This window comes from Barbus barbus, assembly GCF_936440315.1.
Source record: "Barbus barbus genome assembly, chromosome: 31".
Lineage (NCBI taxonomy): Eukaryota > Metazoa > Chordata > Actinopteri > Cypriniformes > Cyprinidae > Barbus > Barbus barbus.
Window position 1 is genome coordinate 12,895,019 of NC_136759.1, and position 26,836 is coordinate 12,921,854.

Below are 26,836 nucleotides of genomic sequence, written 5' to 3' on the forward strand. Positions count from 1 at the left end.
TGTTTGGTTCACACTCATATGAGCATCTCCTCATCTGAAAATTTGCACAACAATCTGGATAAGCGCGCATGTTACACCACGTCACGCTGATGCGTTTATTTACATCGAAAAGTATCGCGTGATGAAAATAAGTTTTAGAAAGGAAAACTATGAAGGAATGTATAATGGTTCTTATCGTCAAAGGAGGTCTTGAAATTATTTAAACTAGTTATATTAAAATAACAAATGGAAATCCTTTTTTTATTATTTGTCCTTTTAACAACTTCCAATATTTTTTATTGAAGAACGTAGTTTTCATTGTAATTTGTTTATTAACCTGTTTAGCATAGCAGCACCTTCAGTTTAGAATGACAATTTCTCCTATCACAGGAAAAAAAAATAATGTTCATGAAATCCTTAGAAACATTAAAATAACCATAATGCTTAAAATCCAAAATGCATAATTCGTAAAGTTCATGCTTGCATACAACATTAACATTAAACCTTATGACACAGGGTTAAGTTACCAGTGAACACTAGAAATGAACCATTCTCCTTGTTCAGTAAAACCACGTACAAAAAACAAACAAACAAAAAAACTAACATTGATCCCAAAAAGATTAAATATAACAGGTGACATAAGCTTCAGGGAGATATCTTCTCAGAAGATAGAATTTCTTTCTTTCTTTTTTCCCCACAATCCTCCAGTTTTCCACAAAGCCTGCACAAATTCAATTTAAAGTGCAAAAATCCCTATTTGATCCATGATGTCTAGCTGACTGACCTGAAGCATAACAGAACTGAGCAGTGGAAACATAATGGAGGAAAAACTAAAACTCATTTAAAAATCAAACAACATTTTCATTAGTCTCCTAAATATAAAGTATAACAACATAACACTAACATACACTAAAAACATGAGTGTCGTGAATGGAAGCGAGTGATTTTTTTTTTTTACATTGTTATTTGGTTTTTCAGTAGCTTATATCAACTAATATCAGAGTCTGACTGTCCAGCATGAAATGTACAGATTGCATTGTAATTGGACCATGTCAGCAAACACATACAGTAGTCTTCCCATGCTGCTGAAGCAGCGCTTGGACATTTTCAGACTGTTTCTGACCATTGCTGCCACCACCACCGCTCCTCACCGACGACTGTGTGCTCTGTTTCTTTGAGGATGTACGTGAGGACTCGTTAAGAGGGGACTGGGACAAACTACGACAGGGTTTCTTCAGCACAGGTGAGGTGGAGTCCTCTAGCACCCGCTTGCCTATAGGCATTCTGTCACAATGGGCATCATTTTCCAATGAGCCATTACAAGGCAGGTCTTCAGAGTTTGTATGGCTATCGGAAGATGATTCAAATATTGTGCTTGTCTCACAGCTGCCATTTTGCTCCTCCGGGATGAGCTGTACTTGAATGTCAGGAACCTAAAAAAGAAGGAACTATATATGAAGCTTGAGTGTGGTGTTATTTTGAATCAAAATCCACAATATAACACAAAAGAAAAACAACCGCCTTCTAAAATGAAGCAGGCCTTACTTCATTAAATGGATATTTTTGTTGTATTTTTAAAAGAACGGTTCAGCCCAAAAAATAAACCAAATTCCCCCCAAAAATTTCATCCTTAGGCCACCCAAGATGAAGATGAGATTGTTTGTTCATCAGAATCGATATGAAATCTTTTAGCATTACATCTCCTGTTCACCAATGGATCCTATACAGTGAATGGGTGCCATCCAAACAGCTGATAAAAACATCATCATAATCCACAACCTGTGATTAACATAATAACATTATTATGATTAACAAAATCTTAATTTTTTCAACTTTAAACCATTGCTTTCAGCAAAAATACAAATCCTCTATTCATAATTTAGATTTCGTCAGTGAAAACGTCTCGTCTAAATTAAGAGAGAAATATGCACAGATCAAGCACTGTTAACAACTGAAAATAGTCCAAAACAGTTTTAAACAAATATGTGACCCTGGACCACAAAACCAGTCATAAGGGTCAATTTTCTGAAATTGAGATTTATAGACTTATACATCATCCGAAAGCTGAATAAATAAGCTTTCCATTGATGTATGGTTTGTTAGGATCGGACAATATTTGGTCGAGATACAACTATTTGAAAATCTGGAATCTGAGGGTGCAAAAACAAACCAACATACGGAGAAAATCGCCTTTAAAGTGTCCAAATGAAGTCCTTAGCAATGCATATTACGAATCAAAAATTAAGTTTTAATATATTTACGGTAGGAAATTTAAAAAATATCTTCATGGAGCATGATCTTTACTTAATATCTTAATGATCTTTGGCATAAAAAAAAAACATCCAAATAATTTTGACCCATACAATGTATTTTTGGCTATTGCTACAAATATACCCCAGCGACTTAAGACTTTGTGGTCCAGGGTCACATATGTCGTCGGATTTTGATGTGAAAGGACAACAGAGGATAGACTTTTTCCCCTGGAGGAAGTGTTATTATGGATTATGGACTTGTATTTTTGCCAGAACCAACAATTTAAAGTAAAAAATGCCTTATTGATGGATTTGTTTCTTATAACCTTTTCACTTCTGAAGATTTCAATTGATGGACAGAGTCTGTTGTGGATTATTGTGGTGTTTTTATCAGCTGTTTGGATTCTCATTCTGATGGCACCCATTCACTACATCGGATCCATTGGTGAGCAAATTATATATATTTCTCCAAATATATCCCGATGATGAATCAAACTTCTACATCTCGGATAGCCTGGTGTGAGTAAATTTTCATTCTTGGGTCTATGATGCCTTAAAATAGAAAATCTGAAACATTCCTAACCTGAGTGGGCAAAGAGTTGGTGCAAGATTTAGGAACGGAGCCACACTTTGGTCCTTGTAGATAATACACAGTCTCGTAAGGTGGCAAGCACTCAGAGGATGTCCCGAATGGCTCCAAACAGATAACAATGGCACTGGTATTATCAGCACGGAGCATGCGTTGACGCCATCTCAGTAAGGCATGGTTTACGAGCAGAACAGCATTTGAAACATTTTCCTTTTGGTTCTTTGCCTGTTGGAATAAACATTTAGATAAGCAAACGTTTCTAAAAAGACAAGTAAGACCTTTCCTAAAGCATACATTTAAATTATACACCTTGGCATTGTCATTTTCCTGGCAAATAGACACAGCCTCCTGTGGTGATACCATGTTCCATAATCCATCACTGCCTAAAATGACGTAACGATGCTGCTTCAAATCCAGCTTGATAACAGCAGTATCAGGCTCTGGTGACACTACAAACTCCCCGCTGTAGAAGTCATAACTCCACAGGTCACCTGAAGACACATTAAGGTGCATTAAATTATAACATTTTACATACCAGTGAAATCTCACTGTTCGCTCAGTCAGGAGCAGTGAATGATTCTCTCTTTTTATTCTGTTGCTTGATTAACATTTAAGACACATACAGCAGCTTGCTGACATAATTTTATATGCATTTGTCCATTCAAACATCATAAATTGACAATTCCGTCAACTGTCCTGAGTGTCTTTCACACGGGCCCCGGGCAACTGTTGAGCCCTGACAACAGCTAAACAGGCTATGTTGCAATTCAACATTATGTTTGTCATTGCTAAAGAATAGAGAATATCATGACGGTGTGTTGCAATTTGAAAAACAACAGAGAATCTCTGCTGACTTGTTGGATGTGTTGAAACTCACTCAACAATATAATCTGTTTTTACAATAATAACAGCAATAATGACCTCATGTAATGAAATATCATAACCCTCTTACCAAGAGCTCGGGCCACAGCCAAAAATGGGATCTGATCGATGACGGTGCTCCTTCTTACTGGTCCATTGTGTGTGAGTCTGGGTCTCTTCCACACCACCCTATTGACTCCAGACTTTTTAATGACACTAGAGGAAAGATGTGACAGTGATCAGTGTTGGGTCTCATCATAGTTAAAGAAAAACTGCTGACCAAAGATACTTGTACCTCTACCTAAAACTATGCCTGAAAACGTATTCACTAGAGTTTAAACCTTGCCCTAAGCCAAACATTTCAAGGGGCAAGACTGATACAGGCCATTGGATGCTGGTCTGTATCATGTTGACATGCTTTTTATGTTCTTTTAGGCTAAACGACAAAGAAAGCTTGTGTTTAGATTATGATAATGAGGACAAATGCCAGAGCATGTTTGGCTATGTTGTCCCACTTTTGAAGCTGTGGGTGCATAAACAAAAACCAGTCAGACCACTGTGGACACACAGGGCTGAAAGAAACGGGTAACATTTTGTGTTTTCCTGATCAGTGTTGACATAAAATAAAAGAATGAGGATGGTTACTTGTGAAGGTTAACCTAAAAAGCAGATAACATGAAAGTCTACAATCAAATTGCAAAATAATCTCATCCAGCTGCGTTTTATTAGAACAACTCACCTGCCACCAAGCCCCTCTATTCTCTCCCTTTCCTTTGGGAGGTCAGGCTTGTGGTCCTGTGTAATTTCTACAGCTCGAATGAACTCTTCAGAGGGGTGATCCTGCACCCCCAACACCACCGCCGAGTCCCCAACATGGGCAACATACATACGGTCACGTCGTATTACAACAATACTTGCAGTTGTACCCGACGTGCTGGGAAGTCCTGTAACCGTCTTTGGCCATTCCGCTAAAAGAAAGCAGATTATATAGTTTTCAAAAACAGATCAGGGATGAATTCATCTTTCTGTTTTAGATGGATGTTTCACACGAAAATTTTAATTCTGTTATACATGTGGAAGAAAAAACAAATGTTTGGAAAATATCAGTTATATATAAATATATAAGTGCATGGAACCCAAGGACACTAGTTATTCTGCTTGAACTTTCTTCCTAGAGGTCTTAAATGAAGGTAAATAAACAAAAAACATTTTCATTTTTGGGCGAACCATGGTTTTAATGCAGAATCAATGATATATTGATGCGTTTTACAATTGGTCATAATTGAGAGCATACATTTTATAGGTATTCAGTAAGTTAACATTATTTTGTGCTGTTATTATATGTAGGTACTCAGTCAATTGCAGGACAGTCTAGTCATATGTTGTCAACACACGGGTCTCCATAAGGGGGCGACCCGCTCTGCGTGGAAAACAGCTTATTTTAGAAGAATTATAAAACTACTATTCCTCTCATGCGAGTGTACATAGTTTAAAAAATATCTATATTTGAAAGAAAAACTTTTTAACTGGCAAAAAATTACTACGTGCGCCTTTAAGCAAACCAACTCAGTTTACAGGTTTCTACGGTGTTGTTTCTGTAAGCAAATCACTATTCTGATCTGGGGGCTGTTCCATAAAAGACGCTAAGAAAAGCGGGAATTAAAGTCCAAAACCTGACTTGAAATAACCAAACAAATCAATCGGGACTAAAGCGGTTCCATAAACGACAATTCAACTTCACGCAATCTGACTAATGCTATCCAGGTTCAGTGAGTCAGGATAATGTGACGTACACGCTTATTCTGAAGCAGCCCTTAATGTCGATCATGGATCAAATCGATCCACCATAGCAAACAGCGAATATTTGTGCTGTTTAACGCATTTGAAACATTGTGTTTTCCTCACTGCATAACTGATACGTCACAGGTATATTTTTTACATCTGTAAATGTCAGAAAGCCATGCAAATATATCCATTTAGCTGTCAGGAGTGGGCGAGGCTTATGCGAGAGAACGAGCGCTGCGGCGCGCATGCGCGCTACACAGACAGAGCAGAATAGAATACTAGCGCAAGAATTCTGAATAAAATATACATTCTGCTAAAATATTTGTTGTTGCACATTAAATGTGACACATAGAATTTTAATTTCCTACATATAAGTGTATTTCTATGATAGCAGCAACTGTTAATCACTAGCTCAAATGAGTTAAACGTGTGTTCCTCTTATCAGTTAAAATGTACTCTGATTTCTATTATAAATTTACATTTTTAATTCAGTGATTTTAACTTTTGATTGTGTTTTTATGCTTTAATGCTTTAAAGAGCCATTTTATATTGTAATGTTTTAATGTTCTAATAACCATAAAAGGTACAGCTGTCATAAATTCAGAGAGAAAGGCTGTATGGCTAGAAACTTCTGATCAACTGCATGCACAAGTAGCAACTATGTTAAAATGTCATTCGCCTACATTTTGGGCACAATACATTAAATACAGTTGGTTGTAGCCTATTTTTTATTTATTTGATTATTTAAGGTGTATTTTCTGTATACTTTTATTTTTGGACCGATAATAAATTCAACTGACTGTATGTGAGAGAGTCAGTGGTAATATCGATGCGTTCCTATTGGTCAGAGTTAGAGGAGCTCAGCTTAGCCTGACAGTTAGCCTGCTCTGGACCAGGGGGCTGTTCCATAAAAGACGCTAAGAAAAGCGGGGATTAAAGTCCAAAACCTGACTTGAAATAACCTAACAAATCAATCGGGACTAAAGCGGTTCCATAAACGACAATTCAACTTCACGCAATCTGACTAATGCTATCCAGGTTCAGTGAGTCAGGATAATGTGACGTACACGCTTATTCTGAAGCAGCCCTTAATGTCGATCATGGATCAAATCGATCTACCATAGCAAACAGCGAATATTTGTGCTGTTTAACGCATTTGAAACATTGTGTTTTCCTCAGTGCATAACTGATACGTCACAGGTATATTTTTTACATCTGTAAATGTCAGAAAGCCATACAAATATATCCATTTAGCTGTCAGGAGTGGGCGAGGCTTATGCGAGAGAACGAGCGCTGCGGCGCGCATGCGCGCTACACAGACAGAGCAGAATAGAATACTAGCGCAAGAATTCAGAATAAAATATACATTCTGCTAAAATATTTGTTGTTGGACATTAAATGTGACACATAGAATTTTACTACATATAAGTGTATTTTTATGATAGCAGCAACTGTTAATCACTAGCTCAAATGAGTTAAACGTGTGTTCCTCTTATCAGTTAAAATGTACTCTGATTTCTATTATAAATTTACATTTTTAATTAAGTGATTTTAACTTTTGATTGTGTTTTTATGCTTTAATGCTTTAAAGAGCCATTTTAGATTGTAATGTTTTAATGTTCTAATAACCATAAAAGGTACAGCTGTCATAAATTCAGAGAGAAAGGCTGTATGGCTAGAAACTTCTGATCAACTGCATGCACAAGTAGCAACTATGTTAAAATGTCATTCGCCTACATTTTGGGCACAATACATTAAATACAGTTGGTTGTAGCCTATTTTTTATTTATTTGATTATTTAAGGTGTATTTTCTGTATACTTTTATTTTTGGACCGATAATAAATTAAACTGACTGTATGTGAGAGAGTCAGTGGTAATATCGATGCGTTCCTATTGGTCAGAGTTAGAGGAGCTCAGCTTAGCCTGACAGTTAGCCTGCTCTGGACCAGGCTAGTTTGCCAGCATAAGTTGCCGGGGTAACTGAGTTTTAACTTTTTTAAGTTTGATTTATGAAACCGAATCTACCAAAAATAAGCCTGACTAACCGAAATAAGCCTGGCTTATACTCTAATCTTGGTTTATGGAACAGCCCCCAGGTTAGTTTGCCAGCATAAGTTGCCACAGTGACTGAGCTTGAGCTATGGTAATTTTGCTTTCAGAAACCAAATCAAGTGAAAATAAATCAGAATTACTGAAATAAGCCTGGCTTATTTGGTAAACTTGTTTTATGGTACAGGCCCCTGATGTGCTGTCACTCTAGTTCTCATATGTATTAGTTGTTTGGTGTGGCCTGCAGAGGTTGTGCAACTGCTTTTGGCGGGCGGGATGCATCTGATGTTGCAACCTTCATTCAAAAAGATCTCCGCCCTGACTCTTTCCATTGCACGTCCATAAAATGACAGAGACTTCACAGCAGAGTTAAACGAGAACATGTGTATATGTAGCGTTTCATTTCATAACTTACGTAATTTCTTCCACATGGCATGGTGACAAGAGATGAATCCCTTTCGCAGAGCCGCGCACACCTCGTCGTCGTCCTCAGACCAAAAGCCTCTTTGTTTTTTTATGTGGTCCCACAAATGGCTGCGAGCAAAGCGCGCGGCGTCCGGACCCCCGTGTCCGTCGAACACGGCGAACATAGCCACAGCCGGCGGCCGGCGGGCGTTTTTGGACGGGTGAGAGGAGGGCATCGACGCCTGCTGAAGAGTAGAGCTAGGTTCATCGTCTTGAACATAGGTAACAGTGATAGACCCGGGGATGGAGTCTTGGATCGAAGCGTCGGGGTTTTGGTCTTTTGCTGGTGCCGCGATTTCGCCACGTTCGGCGGCGTCCAGTTCATCCTCACTCGGCTCATCCTCCTGCTTCATCGTCACTAAGTCCTCCATGTATTTCCTACCGCCTTGGTCATAATAAATACTTGCCCGACATGAAAATATCCCATCCATGTTTTGATCGGGTAGAAGAGCAGCGCTTAATGTTTAGGCAGGACTGAGGCCGGGTGCGCGCTTTCCTCTTTGTTTACCTTCGATGTTGTGAGCATGCGCAGAAGCACCATGACAATTCAGGGGTCAACGGAGGCCCTAGGTTATTTGACCCTTGAGAAGAGCCTTCTTCTTTAGATGTTTTATGGCGGTTGGCAAACCAACTTAAATAGTGCATTTACCTTGAGTCCTTGAGATAGCCATAACATGATATACAATTATAAAAACTGTCTATCTATCTATCTATCTATCTATCTATCTATCTATCTATCTATCTATCTATCTATCAATCAATCAATCAATCAATCAATCAATCAATCAATCAATCAATCAATCAATCAATCAATCAATCAATCAATCAATCAATCAATCAATCAATCAATCAATCAATCAATCAATCAATCAATCATCCATCCATCTATCTTCTATCTATCTATATCCATCCATCCATCTATCATCTATCTATCTATCATCTATCTATCTACTATCAATCAATCAATCTATCTATCTATCTATCTATCTATCTATCTATCTATCTATCTATCTATCTATCTATCTATCCATCCATCCATCCATCCATCCATCCATCCATCCATCCATCCATCCATCCATCCATCCATCCATCCATCCATCCATCCATCCATCCATCCATCCATCCATCCATCCATCCATCCATCCATCCATCCATCCATCCATCCATCTTAAAGTTAGTAACTATAGTAATGAAAAGCTTGTAAAATTGTGCATCACATCACACTCATCTTTTAATGGTTTATTTAATTTCTTTGTTTTATTGTGTTCCACAGTCTGCATTACAGTAGTTTTGACATTGATAATATTTGCTCAGATGGTGGAATAATTGTGGTTATGTTTTATTTTTTGTCTTTTTTTTCCTTGCTGAGAGTGATGTATAGCAACAAATACAGCAATTTATTGTTTTATTTGAGCTTTATTTATATATAAAATGACTGCTTATAAACACACCACCCTGTAGATATACTGTCATTACATATAAGGGCATGGTAAAGATTTATACACACTATGCTACTATAAAATATTATTATATATAATTGTATTTGTACAAGCCATTATTTATTTTAAGTTACAGCATATCTGAAGGAGTCTTTGCCCTTGTGCTTATTTGTCTCAAAGGCAGTTTCCTATAGTAGTGGATCTTGAAAATCAAGAAAGACATCCAGACAGAGCTTATTGTGATCTGTCTGTCCAGTGGAACTGAATGAGATGTGCAATAATTTTAGTGGATTTATTCCAGAGTAGACAGACAGATGGATCAGATAGAAAGACAGACAGATAAATCTGCTTTACGTGTTATTCTTACATGTCAACCGGTGTCCAGCAGATGGTGCTTTAAGCCTAAAGATACAATGCACCCTGATCTGATTTTACATTGTTAGAGTATTTATGAGACTTTTAATAATAAGTCTATGAAAGTGTAGATTTATTGAATTAATTATACCAGTTCTCTTGTTTTTTAATGCGTTTCTCTTTGAACGTCCAAACTGTGTGTGGCAAATAAAATTGGTGAAATCCCAAACTAAATTACTTTTATTTTGAAGTTCCGTCTAATTTGATGCTCACAACCGTTCCGGAAGTGGAAGCTGTTGTCAACGGAAGAAGATTGAGTGATAGTCGGTCTCCGTTGATCGAGTGCACCTTACAAGCCACTTTTAGGGGTAAAACAGTGTGAAAGCGTTGAAACATTTATTTATTTTTCTATATTTCACAGACATTAATTGAATGTCTATATTTCATTTGAACTGCCTTTTTGTTTCACTTAACAAATCAAAAAGCTACGTGAGCTCGTCTCATGAATTGGGCTCAAAGACTCTTGGCAGCTTCTCTGAAGATATTGATACGTTGTAGTAGTCTTCACACTCGTTTCAGAGACATAATTTATTGTAAACACGCTCTGGCAATGTATTATTTGTTCATAGTGTTGTGTTCTCACTAATACGCTTATTCAGGGCTTTGTATAGTCTGTGTTCATAAGAGGGTTTATGATGATGCCAACCTCTCCTGTTGTGTGATTTGAATGGTTCTGGTCGCGTGATCAAGCATGCAGTTACATTGAGAAGGAAAAATGTTTTTGCTCTCATTGTATTCTTGTCTCCTCTCGCGTAGGTTCAGGGATTTCTTCAGCTCTCCACCTTTTGCTTTAGCACAGGCTTCCAGCCATGGTGAGGCTAGCTATCATCATTCTGTTATGATTCATGTCAAGATGAAAAAACTGGGGTGTCCAGATATATAAAAATCTGGTACATTTCAGATACTTTGCATGGGAAACTGTGTTTATTTTATGTTAAAAATATTATTGCGTATCGTTCCTAGACAAATTTTCCGAGACCAAGAGGTCAGATCTGGTCTAAATTGTGTTCAGCTTGCATACCAAATGTGTTAAAACTGTAATATAATCTGTGTTTTTTCACCTGTCCCTCTTTTTCTGTCATGGTCAGTCTGCTGTGGTGGATCTAAAGACGAAGGAGGAGAAAGACGCAGAGCTGGACAAAAGAATTGAAGCTCTACGGAAGAAGAATGAGGCTTTGGTCAAGAGATATCAGGTGAATTTGAGTGCCGAAATCTGATACACTGCTGCCAATCTGCCAGTTTGTTTATTTGGTGTACCGCTTATAACTATTTAATTTGACTTGAAGTATTTTTAATTGTGCATGGATTCAGTCCTTGAGATGTTCGGATTCAAGGCTTTTATCTTGGTCAGTTTTATTAATTCATTCAGCTTGCTTGTCTTCTCTTGCGTCACTAGGAAATAGAGGAAGATAAGAAAAAGGCTGAACAGGAGGGCATCGCTGTGACAACAACTCGCAAACCTCGCCCTCATGAGCCTGAGTCTGAACGGAGAAAGACGGAAAAGGAAAACTTCACAGTGACAGTTGACTTGTCCAAACCTGCTGGGGTAAAGACAGATGGCAGAATATTTTCACAGAATGGCCATTTAACATAATATTCCATCATATGGCACTATCATAATTGGTTCTGCAAAAAATTGAATGTCTTAAGTGTCAGGTGCGGTCTCTCTTGTGCAGAAACCCTTTAGAAATACTGGTTTAACTGGTTTACAGGGTCATTTTTATCTTTTATAAGATATTATTTCCCCCTAACTGTATTAAATGTGTGCATCATCTATTATGTCAAATTCTTACATTTAATCTATAAATTCTATAAGGATAACAGGACGCTGTAGAGCTGTTGCCATGTAAATGAAATCTGTGTCAACAAAATCCCTATTTGCAATGCAGAGGTGGCATGGAAGCTGCATCTAAAGTGGCATTTCGATATACTTTCACAGACTTTTTAATGCAGCTCAGAGGTGGCATTAATGCATCTACACTGCAGTTGTAGTTACATAAATAATGATATTAGATTTTAAATATTGAAATATGAATAACTGGAAATAAAACTGCCAGTAATGTTATCATAGACTATACCTATTGCACACCCCTGTAAAGAACTATGATCTTTGTCTTCACAGCCATAGAGTCCATAGTGTGTTAGATACGTTTTGCTCTTGCTGTAAATGTAAATATTTAATATTAATAAGTGTATACTATGTTTCTTAAGTCAAGTTTGATATGATTTTGAATCATCTCAGACTGCTAATGATTTGCATCAGCTCCAATATAGAACAAGAGCATGTAGAAGTTAATAAGCACTCCCATTCCTCACAGCTCTGAGGATTTTAATTTCCCACCTGGGGAAGGATGAGACAAGCTGGAGAGCATTTTAATCAATACCTGTAGGGTTTCAGTGGATCACAGATGGCCCGCGCAGCTGTAATAGATCCTCCTGTCGTGGTCTGTGAAGGTCATGCCTTTCAGTAACTGCAAAATGAGGGCATTTTCCTCAGATATACTTGTTGAACTAGATGGGCAAATGGGCATTGCCCTTTAAAGAATGTGATTTCCAGTTTTAAAAAAAGTAGGTATGGTAACATGTCTAATGCAGTGTTGATATTTTTAGCCAAAACTATTAGTTTTTTTTGTTAATTTATATAAAGAAAATCATTTATTTGAACTTCCGAAATTTAGCATTTTGGACAGAATTCAATAAAATAAGTACTTAAAATTACTACTTAAACTGAAGTAAAAATGAGTAGAAGTTAAATATTAATAATAAAAAAAAAAGACCAGAAATTCAATATTTTTAAACTGTATTGAAAACTGAAAATAGATTAATAGATACTCTTATTAGTATATAAAATGTACTAAAATTACATTGGTCTTATGAACTTGACTGAGTAGAAGTGTCATGAACTTTTTGCTCCTGGACTAAAACAAATCTAAAAGAAAAGCACACTGCCTTTCTAGGAAAAGCGTATGGTGAATGACAGGAAACCAGCTGTTCATCGCGGTGACCAGGGCCCAGAAGAAGAAGAGTCTGGTTGGCCTCATGGTGAGAGTCCCCCCCACAGAACAGGATTGGGCCGGCTGAGCAGAGGTGGCCACCGCGGCGGAAGAAGAGAGCCTCGTTCAAACAAAGGCGAACCATGGTCGGAAAGGCAACCTCAGGATGGTGAAGGTGGAGAGGGTCCAGCTCGAAGTGAACGCTCCTCTAGAGGAGGGTGGAGAGGAGGAAGAGGTGGAGGAGGAATGCAAGGAGGATCAGGCTCGGACAGGAAATCAAAGGTCACTATTGACCGCCACCAGTGACCTTTTCTAATCATTTTGTAATTGAGATATTGTAGAATACGGTTGTTACATTAATTTACTTACACAGTCATTTATAGGTGTGTATGACAAAATGTACAGAAAGGAAAACACAAGTCCCACATTGCTGTTGTCTTCAAAATGAATTATTTGTACACAGCAGTGCTTCTTCAAGCATATGTTGTATCATTGTAAGACAAAACATTGCTGTTTAAATAAATACTAGGAATTTCGCAAGCAATGGCAGGACGTATTCATAATGTTTTTTTATGTTTTAGATCTTCTTTGAAATAGCAACACAGATTTAATTTTTAAACACTGGCAACATAATTGATATCCAATTTTTCAGGAGTGGGAGGAAAAAAGAAGACAGAACATAGAGAAGATGAATGAAGAGATGGAAAAGATTGCGGAATATGAGAGAGGTCAAAGGGTATGTTTTGGTCAGCCCAACTTTCTCTTTTTATTGTATCATTCCAGTTCCAATGTGATACATGCACACATACACACTTAACATTTATTTTTTTGCAGGCTGATGGAGAGAAGAAGCCCATCAGAAACTTTCTTGATGACCCACGGCGTAGTGGGCCGATACCAGAAACTGACCGCAAGGACGGAAGCCGGCGACATGTGCGCAATTGGGGTGGTGTTGACTTTGACAATGTGAAAACTGGTCCAGAGGTTGAGAAAGAATGGACGGTACTAAGCAGATTGACTTGTTTGGTTTCATATTTCAAATAATTCCTGATATTAAAAAATTAAAATAATTAATAATCCTAAAAAAGATGTCAAAGTTTCCACAAAAAGCAGAACTGTGTTCAACATTGATAGGGGTAAGAAATGTTTTTAAGCACCAAATCAGCACATTAAAATTATTTCTGAAGGATCATTTGACTATGAAGACTGGAGTAATGGCTGCTGAAAATACAGCTTTGCCAGCATAAGAATAAATAGTTTTAAATTAAATTAGAAATTGGGTGCTTTAAATTATAATAATATTTCACAATTTGACTGATTTTAGTGTTATAATCGTACCAACCGCACACCTTTTAATAGTAGTGTAATGGTAGAGATCAGCATATTATTCATACTTTCAAACTTTCTTTCTCTCTTTTTAATCACATAACAGAATCGTAGGCCAAGCGGTAAAGGCTCAGTGGATATGACTCTGTCCATGACTGGCCGAGAAAGAGCCGAATATCTCCGTTGGAAAAAGGAACGAGAGCAGATTGACGAAGAAAGACTGGCTCGTCACCGTAATGCCACTGGCCAGTGGAGACGAGAGTGGGATGCCCAGAAAACGGATACAATGTGAGTATCAAAGACATAAAGGCTCACTATTGTAGCAAGATTATGCCATATCGCTATGGAATCCTTAAAGGGCTAGTTCATTAAAAAAAAAATTATTGTCATTTTACATACCCTCATTTGGTTCAAAACCCATGTGACTCGAATTAGAACACAAAAGTAGACATAAATGCTGCACATTCACTATGTGGCAAAGAGGCCTGTACATTTCTCTTTTTGTGTTCATTAGAACCGTATCATGAATGACATAAATGATGATTTTTATTTTTAGTTGAATTATCCCTTTAATGTCAGCTCTTACAATTCTATTTCTGTCTGAGTGTTAAAAAGAGAGGCAGATAAATACTCGGTGTATAGGAATAATTCATGCTGACAGGGTGAGAATGAGATGACCGGTGACCCTGTGGCGTTTTCACAGGTTCAAGGAGGACTCAGCTGTGGCTGGAGAGGGCACACAAGAACAAAGCAACAGGAGAGGTAAATCACACACAAATACTTCCACATCCATCACAGTGACCACCTGACACCTGATCTGCACAAACCATGAATGTCACCCCTCATTTTTAGAGTGACTATTACTTCATACAGCCAGTCAATAGACTATAATACTTCAACAAAAGCATAGAGTACTTACAAGTACATGTTTATACACATTTATAACATTTCTGCTTTGTGAAACTTGTGTTTGTGGCTCTTTGGTGATGTTTTGTGCTGTGGTTTCTCAGCAGCTAGAGGGCGCAATGCCCATGTACAGCAACGCAGTGGACCTTCAGGTCAGCTCAAGGCATGGGACTGTGTGTGTGTGTGTGGCGAGTGTCTCTTTGTCTTGCTTCACATTGGCCTTAGTCTGAGTGCAGGCCAACAGCTGTTCCTGCGCTGATAGTTTCTAATTGCTTTCTACTCCTTCATAATAAGTTACAGTGGGGAGTGTGTGTGTCTGACTGGATTATCTATTGTCTGAAATGCAGTTCACTGATAGCTGAGATAACATTTCCTCATCATTGCTTTCTGCCAGTTGCCCATCCATTATTTCAAACTTGCTTCCCGGTCATTTTGCTGAGCAGAAAACATGTACCCGGCAACTCCTTGCATTCTTGACTTGAGTGACCTTTTACTCCTTAAAAACTCCCAGTAAAAGCAACAATTGTAAAAAAAGAAAAAACATTCCCGTGGCCTGTTGCATGAAACTAGTTGAACAATCTCTAAGTTGACAAAATCTAACAAATCCAGCCTGGTTTTGATTAGGTACAGCGGGCTCACAATGCTCAATTTAAACAATCTCTGTCAACTCAGAGTTTGATCCAGAGTTTGTGATCAACTCTGAAAAGCGTGCACCTGAAAGTGTGACACGTGCAGCAAACAGCCAGTCAAGTGGAGCATGGAGAGCATTGGTGTGATTTACTCGCGAGACTCGGCACAATTCATACACAGGGGGAGTGGCTTTTTTGCATCAGATGTGTCACTTTGCTCAAAGCTGATTGGTCCAGTTTGGTTTTGCGACCTCTGACCCAGAATAAATCCTGCTTCAAAGCAGGGTAGCCGTGTAGCGTAAGTTACCCACTCCCACCTTCAGAGTTTACTCAAACTAAACTCAAACTTACATGGGTAAAAACTGAAGCCGGCTTTGTGCAACATGCCTCTGGACACTCTAGTTTTGACTAATTATTGGTAAATAAGTCTAAACCATTCTCATCATAAACAGTGTAGAAAAAAGGTCTTGTGATTTGTGGAGAAGTTTAATTTGCAAATAATTTGCTAATAGGCAGGAGATGCTTCAAGGCCTGTAGTTTCCTTAATTTAATTTTTAAATCCTCCCAATATCAAAAGCTAAAAATGTATATTTAGATTTATATAAATTTTTTATCATGTTATACAAGCATTGTGAATGTTTATTATTTAAAACTTATTTCTGCTATATTATATTGTTGTTTAAAATAATATAATTTTCTTAAACATTTAATATAAATAATATCTTTGTCACAGAACTGGTATTACATTTTCGACATTTGTCGTAAAAAAAGAGTTTTAAATTAGGACATCAGCACGTTTCACATTGGTGTTTTCGTTTGGGTACTTTTCAGATCAGTCCAGCAAAACCAAATGTCCTAATCAAAAACAATGCATTATCATTTTTAGATATGCACTGTGAGAAGTGTTCCGTTATGTTCAGGATTGTAGCATACTTCCAAATTGGCTTATACTCAAACGATATTCCCCTACTAAGGCACAATCCTCTAACTAACATCACTCTTTCCCTAACGCTGTGATTTTTACATTACATTTTCCTCTAGAATTTTGATATTCAAAAGCTGTCACTCATAACAAACCTAAGTACCTCTTTTGCATCAAAGAAAGTTTTGAAGCTTTTGACACATGCTCATTTGCTGATGTCTTGGCTTTGAGTGCTTCACAAACCCAGTATCTACCTCACAACTTTCAAGTCAAATCTCATCAGTGCTGTCAGATCAAGGGCACATTTGCATGTTTTTCTCATCCATTCTCATCCTGAAGAGTGATGCATAGAGGGGCAATCCATCAGAATGACAGGGGGCCATCTGTTACTGTGAGCTCACGGTCATCTCTCTCCAGCACAGATTTCAGACACAATTGTTGTCCAAGGTCTTGCTCAGCCCCACATCACCCTTCAAAGATAAATATTGCTGTAATCTCTCTTATGCAGAAGACGGCAAGAGGCCGCCCAAGGCACCAATCTTTGGCGACTTCTTGGGACAGGGAAAACCCAGACAGGGAGATCGTGGACGAGGGAAGGGTCGTGGTCAAGGCAAAAGCTACAGGTATGCAATAATCCTTTGCACTGTGGAAGATGATGCACACCAGCATTGCTCCTGAGCAAGGGGGGTCCAGTCTGCTCCTGAAGGGCCATCAGTGTCCTAGCGATTTTATTATGGCTTAACTAGACCATTTTTTCTTTCCCGTGTTGATGTCCTATTAAAACACGTAGTATGGGACATATCAGCCCTGCCCTATAAATTTTACAGTCCACGCTTGGGAACGCAAATGCCTCATACAGGCAACAAGTGACCCGTAAGTGCACCATTTGGGATGGCTCCATTAAAGAGTTTGTCCCTCTCAAGAGTCTAGTCCCACTAGGCTTTAGTTATGTTGTCTAAACCTTGGTCCAGTTTCCACCTGGTAGTAAGATGCATTTTCTGTGATCTGATCACAAGCAGTCAGATGCATTACTATTTCCACCTGGTATTACCATTAATTTCAAATGCATCTGAAGGAGATGAACCTATGTTACTGGGGTTAGCGGGATAGTAAGCAAATGAAAAGTATAAGGAGGAGTACATTTGTGTTTTTGGTATAAAACAGTAAAATTTAAATCACTTTTTTTGATGTGTTCTCACATTGTGTCTCAGAACGATCACATGTTAGGTGAGCGGGCAGTGAGTAGGTGGTGCTCTGGGATTCATTCAGGGCAGGTACCGTTTCCACTACAATGTGGTCATGTCTTTGACTACTTTTATATTTGGTTTCCAGGATCCACTTGTGATCAGATCACTAAAACGCATCTTAATTCCATGTGGAATCCGCGATTGTTATTTGGAGCAAGTGGCATTATAGATTGAGAAATTATCATTCTAGACTGCATTTGATGAATTAATGTTCTTTGATCAACCTACTTCCTTCCTAAAGCATGCATGATAATCGGTGGGAAGGAGAAAACGAAGAGGAGAAAGGGGGAAAGGAGGAGCAAGAGAAGGATGAAGAGAAGGCCAAAGAGAAGGAAAAGGAGAACAAGGATGACACCCTCAAGGCTTCATTGTCAGACAAGGTAAGAAGCCTGAAAACACTTATTACTGAGTATCATGGTACTAAGAGTTCATTTGAAGAGCCTTATGAATGAAGGTTGCTTTTAATTAGTCTGTGTTTCAATTGTTCCTGACCTTCTCCTGCTGTGCAGAAGACTGATGGAGGCCTTGCTGAAGAGGATGACGATGAGTGGGAGGATGCTAGCGATGGTGATGTGGAAGAGGATGAAAAAGCAGAACACAAGGAAGACTCGAAAGATGCTAAACCAACAGAAAAAAACTCTACCTCTCCTGCACCCTCTACTCCCAGCCCAAAAGAGCAACGTACCCCGAGACCCAAAGTCCACATCCCTTCCCCACAGGAGATGCTCAGTACACCAGAGGGACCTAAACCCCTCAGCCCTTTCTCCCCACTGGACAGCCACCAGCCAGTATCAGACTGGGGTGAAGAAATGGAGATGCTTTCTCCTAAGAGCAGTCTGGGCGAGAGCCCTCTGAGGCCCAGCAGCACTGAAAGCAGTCCTGCTCAGCCCAAGAATAACCCGGCTGAACATAACACAACGACCACCCCCATCCAGCCAGAAGAACCAGAAAGCAAAGAAATTACATCTACAGGTGGAATAATTATGGTCTTTATTTAGTACTTTACAGTTTCTTTATTTAGCAGTGCTTGTTAAGACACTTAATAAGGTCTGGGTTGTGCTTGATTTTTTTTTTTTTTTTTTTTTTTTTTTTTTTTTGCCATTACATTTAAGCATTCTAGCATTTTAATTTATGGTGTGTGCACACCAAAAGCAAAATTAATTATTCCCAGAAGTACATTACATACAAAGTCAATGCAAAGATGCTAATAGATGTGAATTTGCATCGAGCGATGCGATTGCTGAGAGAGCACAATAACACATCTTCTTTGTAAAGTTGAAAAATTCTAACTCGAGTGGAAAATTTGCATGACGTGTTTTTGCGTAAGCCAATCAGAGAAGAGCTTATTTTCATGTTGTATCAGAAAATAGAGAAGAGCATTACACGATGTCTTTATTCGTGCGAGTGACACAACAAACATCCCACGAGTACCCATCTAGAGTGCTAAGGCTATGTGAATACTTGCTTCGCTTTTCGTGTGCACACACCATTAGACCCGTTTCCGCCACTGATTGAAAAAATTAAAAAAAGGTTATTGCGACATTTTATCTCACAATTCTGACTTTTTTTTCACAGAATTGAGATATAAACTCGCAATTGCAAGTTATAAAGTCAGAATTGTGAGATATATAAACTCATAATTCTGAATTTGTTTCTCGGAATTGCATGATATAAACTCGCAATTGCGAGTTAAAGTCCAGTTTTGGGGTGGGGGGGCTGATATGTTCTCAGAATTGCGAGTTTATATCTTACAGTTCTGACTTTATTTCTCAGAATTGCAACTTTGTCTCGCAATTGCTAGTTTATATCTCACAATTATAACTTTTTAGCTCGCAATTGCGAGTTTATATCACGCAATTCTGAGAAAAAAAGTCAGAATTGTGAGAAAGTCACAATTACCTTTTTATTTTATTTTTATTCAGTGCCGGAAACGGGCTTCCATGGAATTCAGCTTCCATTGTTTTTATTTCCTTTTAAGATTCTTATTACTTCTACTAGTTCTTGCAAGCATCGTCCCAACTCTTAGTGTTGCCCCCTATTGGAGCCATTAAGCAGGGCAATCAATTTCATGCATGAGTGGTGTATGTGTGCATGTGTGAAATATAAATAATAGATGAAAAACTTTGGTATCCTAGTCGTGAATCTTAAGTATTTTTTCACATGCAGTGGTGGAGTCAGCTTCCTGTGAAACGCCAAAGGAGCCTGTACCAGCTGAATCTGCCAACACAACCACCTCGAGCAGCCATGACACAGCAGATCCCATAGTGCCACCCACCCCAGACAGCGCCAACCAGACCAGTAAGTCAAAACAATTCATTAACACACAAAGTTTGAATTATGGTTTTCTCCAATTGAACCATTAATTGTACTCTTCTGCATATCCTGTTTATCCTCTTATTCAGAGGACAGCGATGCCCCTATTTTAGAGCCAGATCAGAGTCAGCCTGAAAAGAAGATTGTGGAGGATATAGCAGTGGATTCTTCAGATCAACCGTCCTCAGGTGCTGTTCTTATTACCAGCTTTGAGACCGTGGCTTTTCGAAAGAGGTCCCTTACTTCAGCTGACTTCTAACAACTATCCAACGACCTCCCCTTTTCTCCGTGCACTTCAGTCTTTCTGGTCTCTCTGTCTCTCCCTCCCTGTTCACTATACTCATGTCTCCTTTATGTTACTGTGTCCATCTCTCTCATGGCATAAGATAGCGTCTGCTGTCGGGCTTGTCTCTATCGTCTTTGACAAATGTCAATGCAGCTCCTCAAGCTATGACAGTCCTCCCCTCCTCTGGGACTGACTGCTTCTGTCTGCAGCTTCACACTGGCTGTCATTCTCCACTGTGAACCTTGCACACCTCCTCCAGCACGACTAATATCCCATGTTTACTGTGCTCCCGGATTCCCCTCATTGTTGTTCATGTACCTTTTTGATTTAGCACCTTTCCTTGGATGACATGTTTGGATATGGGTTTTGGCTTTTTCCCCTTTCATGCATGTCACAAACTGCTTGAGCAAATAAGTGTTGTTTTGATTTTCATTCCATTTTTGCAAAAGCATATATATATGTGTGTATGTGAGAGTGTGGACTGCAGACGTGAACGATCTATAACAACATCCCAACAGGATCCCATTTGATCGCTGTTTAGGATCATTATCATTGAGGAGAAAGCTGTTTGGCTTTTCTCCCAGAGCAGCTTGCAGAGATGAATTACACGGTAAACCTAATGTGGTTCCAGAGACTGTATGGCGTCTTATTAGATTTCATGTCATTTTAATGTTCATCATGTATGAATGTTTATCAAGCCACACAGAATGAATGTACACCAGAGTTTAAATAGCTATGTTTCCATCCACCTATTTTTATGTGCATTTTGGAATATCTCACAAAAATGTGCATTAAAAAAACTTATGCGCACAATTAAGAAACTTTTTATCTAAGAAAAAATGCACAAACTACGATGGAAACACATTTACCGAATAAATTCCACCATGCGAGTCCAAAAATGTCATGTGACTTTGCTCAATGGGATGGGATAACTTGACTAATCTCATTCCACAGCATCTGAAACATTCTGAAAGTCTGTCATCAAAGTAAGTCTGTATAATTGTCTTAAATGACAGGATTCCCAAACAGCAGGCATCTACCTCCGAAAGCAATGACACAATTTATTTTGTTTCATCTGCTTGCTCTGAGGCGCAAGTAATTTATCATATATGAAAATTATTATATTTAGTGGCTTCTCTTACTTTTTTGATTTGATATTTAGTGCCAGTTTATCAGGAAGTGACGAATTTGTTCTCTTTAACTCATTGGATTATCATTTATATAACAGTTTTGTGCATAAGTCAAATTCGCATCTTTGGATGGAAACATAGCTAATGAGGGTAGTTTTTGCAAATAAAACCCATTGTTTATTCGTATAGACTGTAAAAAAATAAAATAAGTCCTCCGAGATGATCATGGTTTCTATAGTTTTAGAAAACCTAGAAATATCAGGAAATCAGAAAGAGTCTTTTTACTCATTTTGAATAAAAGATTTGACACGTGACGTATTTGGATGGGTATATGGTGGCTTAAATAAGCCACAGTAATCTCAGTAAAATGATTTTTAAGATTCCTTGTCCAGTAATCACAAACAACTTGAAATGTCATGGAAATTCTTTGATTACAAGAAATGGGAACCCAGAATCACATTCTGTTACAAAGCAAACTAAAAACAAGCCTAGCCAAACATGAAAAAAAATGAATTGGTGGCCTTTATTCTCATCAATTTGTTTTTTTTCTGAAGTCTGAAATTTGAATGATCTCTCCTTTTTTATTGCCCTTTTGAGGTGCGGTCACACTCACCGTTTAGCGAATTTTCACAGGCAAATCCAGTCATTTCAATAGGAATCCATGCAATCTGGAATTAAGTGTGAAGGCGAAGCATTTCCCCACAGACTGCACAATAGGTTTAAGTTGGTCATGCAAATTTGCCATGTTGACCAAAGCAAAGCTGCTTGGTTTAATTAAGAAAATGGCTTTAGTGTGAGCGTTTCATCATACATACATACTGTTGACAACAGACAACGGACCTTTCGTTCCTGTGAAATTTTGCCGAAATATCACTGATGTGACTGCACCTTATTCTGTACAAAGTACTCTGTCTCTCTAGGATTTTTACTTTTGCAAGTGTTGAATTTGTAGTTTATACTGTTGACATTTGGCACAATGCTGGAATGGCGAATAAATGTTGTGCTGCTTGTTACTTCTGATTGTCTCCCTTTCCCTTTGAGCCAATTTGAATTGAGAAACCACCCCTTAGTGTTTTGTGTTTCGTGAATGTTTGACATCGTATCCACTCCATTGCCAAAGGCTCAACCTTGTCACTCAGTCATTTGGATCACTGTCCTTCTCCAACTGCTCCTGCTTATTGCCATTACATCATACCAGTTTATTATGCGACTAATTGCTCATTAGCAACTAATGAGTGGATGTGATTTCTTGCCATTTCCCTCATTCAGATTTCCATTGTCTACTGGAAATATAAAACAAACTCTAATGGCTCAATAACAAGATTCTTGTATTTCCTTTAATTTGATTACTCTGTTACGTTTAGCCTGTTTACCAGGAGGAAACATCCAGGAAAACGTTTTTTATTGCTAAAAATGATTTTATGAGGAAACTGCAGTCGACTTTCAGATCAGAACAGTAATGAAACCTTAGAAAATCAAATGCACTTTTTGTCTTAGAGTTTCACATTAGGAGACACGTCTATGAAATAGTACCTACTACTTTTTTTTTTGCTGTTTTGTCAAACAAAGCAACTGAAATGGTGGTTTACAGTTTATTTTATCACTCATACTTCATGTTAATCTTTTCATCCTGACTGATTTATATATGTCAACAGGCTGAGGACTAAATGCAGGTGAACTCGGTGCTTCACAAACTGGAATAGGAGGTAAGCGGAGGAAAGAGAAGACATCAGGTGTAATAGACGACTGTTGACAGAAAATTAAAGGGGTCGAGGGGGCGTCTTTGGATACCTGTCAAGGCTTCATCCAAACAACTCGCTGTATTGTTTAATTATTCCTCATTCGTTGGGACTCTATGCTGTTTTCGAGCTAAGCTGCTGTTCTTTTCTTTCTTCTACCCTGGGATTAATCTGTAAAGCATGTTACACTCAAACCATAAGAATATTTTTTTATGATGGAGTGGTGGAAGTGCCTGTTCCCCAAAGTTGTTTAAACCACCCTAGACACTGAATTATTGGCACAAAAGCAGTCAGATATATGATATGAGCTCAAATTTAGCTTTGAGGGTCGATAAGGAACATATTAAGTATTTCTTTCACTAGCATGCTTCACTTTTTGCAATTCCTTTGTAAACTAGGGCATTACTTTTTTTTTCTTTTCTTTTTTTTATAATAAATCAGGGCTACTTTTGAAACTGACATTTTAATATTATATTCATGAAGATGAGCTGTGGATTAAGTTATAAATGATTGGTGCCCTAGACATTATGTACTCACTGACCAAAGATAAAATCATGGTAAATTGTAAACAGTTTGAATGAGGAAATCTAAACAATTGAGGCAGCAGAGATAGTGTACCTCATTGCTATCAAATCTAATATTGGTTTATTGACCATTTTTTAATGTTTTGTTCGTGCATCATGTTTGTTTAGTAGTCTTATGCATTTTTCGAAGGTGTATTTGTGCGTGTTCCTGAATTTAAATGAATTGAGCAGGAGCTTGAAAACTTGCAATATATATGTCTTGTAGACTGACAGACATTCCAATGCTTTGGTGTGAGTGCTTGTTCTTCTCTTCACATGTGCATTGTATATCCCTGTTTTTCAACTGAGCTCACGGAGCAGAAAGAATCATGACATTTGTGATTGTATCGCACCCAATGCATCTCCCTGCAGATGAAATGTCTTCCTGTTTGGGTAGAAAATTTATATATAATTTGGTTTGCCTCTTGTAGGAGGTTTGGTTTGGTTTTTCAGAAGTGCACGTAGCATGATACTGAAATGTTTGCAGGATTTTCCTCAAGTTTTCTTCTAAGACTACATGCAATTTTTTTTTTAAGCTTGCTGGAGATTTTTTGGTTGCTTTTATCACCTTATTATGATATGTGAACAGTAAGCAAGCAGTGCATCAGTTTCTGTACTTTGTAAGCTGTCATATCAAATAAATGACATCTTTGCCTTATGTATTATTTCATATTTTTTTCAGGATGTTGTTTTCTGTAAGACCAGGGTAATCATACACTTTGTTTCTTCCAATAAGCAGTTTTTAATGTTACTGGTATACTGATTTTAAAAATATGTACAAATAAATGTGTTAGCACTGATCATTCATAACCTATATGATGATACATACTTTTTACCTATATAATAAAATGTTAATATGAATATATTATACAGTTTCTTTACATGAGGTGCAACAAAATTTTACAGTATATTTACAATATTTTAAAATACTTAAGTTTTTTGCAATAAAGTAATTTACGACATACGTGTGATGCTGCTGTCGTAGGAGCCAGCGTTCTGATGTAGAACGTATATCTCTCTAAGTTCAGCATGGCCTATTATAACAATGTCCTTGCTACTGGGCCTTGAAAGTGTCAGTTGCGTTGCTGTCTATGCAGGGTCAGAATGCACAGATTTCATCAAAGATATCTCTAATTTGTTTTCTGAATATAAACAAAGGTCTTACGGGTTTGGAGCGACATGAGGGTGAGTAATTAATGACAGAATTGTCATTTTTAGGTATACTATCCCTTTAAGCAAGTTTTACTGAAGCACTCTTTAAATTGGTTTTCCTATTAAAATTATTAACCATTCTTCATAGCAAGTTATTGAAAATGAAATGATTAAATCAAAAGGATTTAATCATTTTAGTAGTCAATATAAAATAAAATGTCATATCTCATTTAAGAAGCTAGTTGTGTTTTAATAATTTTCCTTACAAAACTAGTATTTCAGCGTCGTATTATAATAATATATTCATAAAAAAATGTATTTCCTAATAACATTTTGTCTGAATAACAAGGCATTTCCAAATCCTAATTTCTGAGTCTTTGCGTAATATAGAAGAATTTGTTCTGGATCCAACCATTACATGATCTGAGATGACCGAACACCTGAGATGGAGGATCAGCGCCGGGAGATGACGTATGTGGCCCTGAGAATTGGCCCCCGACTGAGCCTGGTTTCTCCCAAGGTTTTTTTCTCCATTCTGTCTCTGATGGAGTTTTGGTTCCTTGCCGCTGTCGCCTCTGGCTTGCTTAATTGGGGACGCTTCATTTCCAGCGATATCATCGACCTGATTGCAAAGACACTATTTAAACTTATTGACACATTATTTTCCTTTTTTTTATATTGTGCAGTTGCTTTGACACAATTTGCATTGTAAAAAGCGCTAGCTAAATAAATAAAGGTGACTTGACTTGTTCCATAAGAGATGAAGCCCACCAGTGGTGGGGACGACAGCAAACTCCGCCCAGCGTTCAATTAACACTAGAGTGCATCTCTGAGGCACAAGAAACACTCTGATGGTGCAGGAATCCAGTCACCTGAATCAGCGGATTCGCAGCAGACCTCTCAAAGCCTCCGAGAAACACACACCGACCGCTGGAAATATCAGGAATATCCGTCATCTCAGAATGAGAGGAGACAAACCCGTCAGCACCGGCAGGACAAACGGAGGAGCGGAGCGGAGACCGAGTTACCCCGGGGACCAGAGGGTGAAACATGCGAACAGAGCCACGAAGATCTGGGTGAAAGTGGCGATGGGCATCGCTTACTTTCTGTGTGTTTCAATCGCAGCTTTCGTCTTAGCTATCTACTATGTGCTCTTCTGGACCCCAGATGGCCATAACAACGCCACGAAGACGGAGACTGCTTCGCCGGATTCAATCACATGTAACTGAAAGAAGCTGTTCCAGCTGTTTCTAACGCACTATGCAAACCGTCCCAACACAGCACACTTAGCTATCAGTGCGAATGACCTTCTTCTGCTCTGACTTTGCTTATTTAAAATGGGCGACTGATAAACTTACTTTTTATTTAATAGGCTAAGTATTATATTGTGATTTATTTTTCTATTGCACCTTAATGGCAATAATGATACGGGATGATACGATTCCGACGATGATACGATTTGTGTGTGTGTGCTATAGAATTTAATGCATAATTTAATAACATTCAGGTTTTGTTTTATAAATTCATTTTGCAATAATCCGCACATATTGACGTTAGACTTAGCTATATAATTTTGAATGCTTTCCCTAATTAATTAAAATGTTAGTTATTTTCATTTTTATTTTAATAGAGTTCAAATGCTATAGTAAGTTACTTACTGTGGTAAAAAAAAGCCTATAATTTTACATAAACAGCACAATTATAGCTACTGTAAAATCTATATCATACACAATACAGTTACTCCTTTACAGCAAAATAGTGTAGTAAAATATAGTAAAGCAAAATATTCTAGAAGT

At 38.0% G+C, this 26,836-nt stretch overlaps 2 protein-coding genes across 4 annotated transcripts; one reads left to right on the forward strand and one right to left on the reverse strand.

Moving 5' to 3' along the window:
* Positions 1 to 216: 216 nt before the first annotated feature.
* Positions 217 to 8,501, reverse strand: ppm1da (protein phosphatase, Mg2+/Mn2+ dependent, 1Da). Its single transcript, XM_079387273.1, has 6 exons — positions 7,932 to 8,501; positions 4,421 to 4,649; positions 3,773 to 3,897; positions 3,130 to 3,311; positions 2,815 to 3,045; positions 217 to 1,412 (listed from the first exon to the last, which is right to left on the reverse strand). Exons 1-6 carry the CDS (start codon positions 8,410 to 8,412, stop codon positions 1,032 to 1,034), a joined length of 1,629 nt encoding a protein of 542 aa, XP_079243399.1. The 5' UTR covers positions 8,413 to 8,501; the 3' UTR covers positions 217 to 1,031.
* Positions 8,502 to 10,058: 1,557 nt separating this feature from the next.
* ccdc9 (coiled-coil domain containing 9) lies at positions 10,059 to 24,751 on the forward strand. Of its 3 annotated transcripts, none has more exons than XM_079388318.1 (16): positions 10,060 to 10,142; positions 10,591 to 10,646; positions 10,923 to 11,027; positions 11,231 to 11,380; positions 12,792 to 13,109; positions 13,480 to 13,563; positions 13,662 to 13,829; positions 14,260 to 14,441; positions 14,857 to 14,915; positions 15,164 to 15,211; positions 17,119 to 17,233; positions 18,099 to 18,237; positions 18,367 to 18,829; positions 20,024 to 20,155; positions 20,260 to 20,358; positions 23,242 to 24,545. In XM_079388318.1, the coding sequence occupies exons 2-16, from the start codon at positions 10,644 to 10,646 to the stop codon at positions 23,244 to 23,246; spliced, it is 2,070 nt and encodes a 689-aa protein (XP_079244444.1). In that variant the 5' UTR covers positions 10,060 to 10,142; positions 10,591 to 10,643; the 3' UTR covers positions 23,247 to 24,545. The 3 variants fall into 3 exon arrangements, with proteins under 3 accessions (XP_079244446.1, XP_079244444.1, XP_079244445.1); XM_079388319.1 differs by having other exon boundaries at positions 10,067 to 10,142; positions 15,167 to 15,211; XM_079388320.1 differs by lacking the exon at positions 15,164 to 15,211 and having other exon boundaries at positions 10,059 to 10,142; positions 23,242 to 24,751.
* Positions 24,752 to 26,836: the final 2,085 nt, after the last annotated feature.

Coding starts and splice junctions, on each gene's coding strand:
- ccdc9 (XM_079388318.1), top strand. Junction 14,916..15,163: donor AGAACAAAGCAACAGGAGAG/GTAAATCACACA, acceptor GTGGTTTCTCAG/CAGCTAGAGGGCGCAATGCC. Junction 18,238..18,366: donor AGGCTTCATTGTCAGACAAG/GTAAGAAGCCTG, acceptor CCTGCTGTGCAG/AAGACTGATGGAGGCCTTGC.
- ppm1da (XM_079387273.1), bottom strand. CDS start 8,412: ATGGATGGGATATTTTCATGTCGGGCAAGTATTTATTATGACCAAGGC. Junction 3,898..4,420: donor ATAGAGGGGCTTGGTGGCAG/GTGAGTTGTTCT, acceptor TCTTTCCTCTAG/TGTCATTAAAAAGTCTGGAG. Junction 3,312..3,772: donor GGCTGTGGCCCGAGCTCTTG/GTAAGAGGGTTA, acceptor ATGTGTCTTCAG/GTGACCTGTGGAGTTATGAC.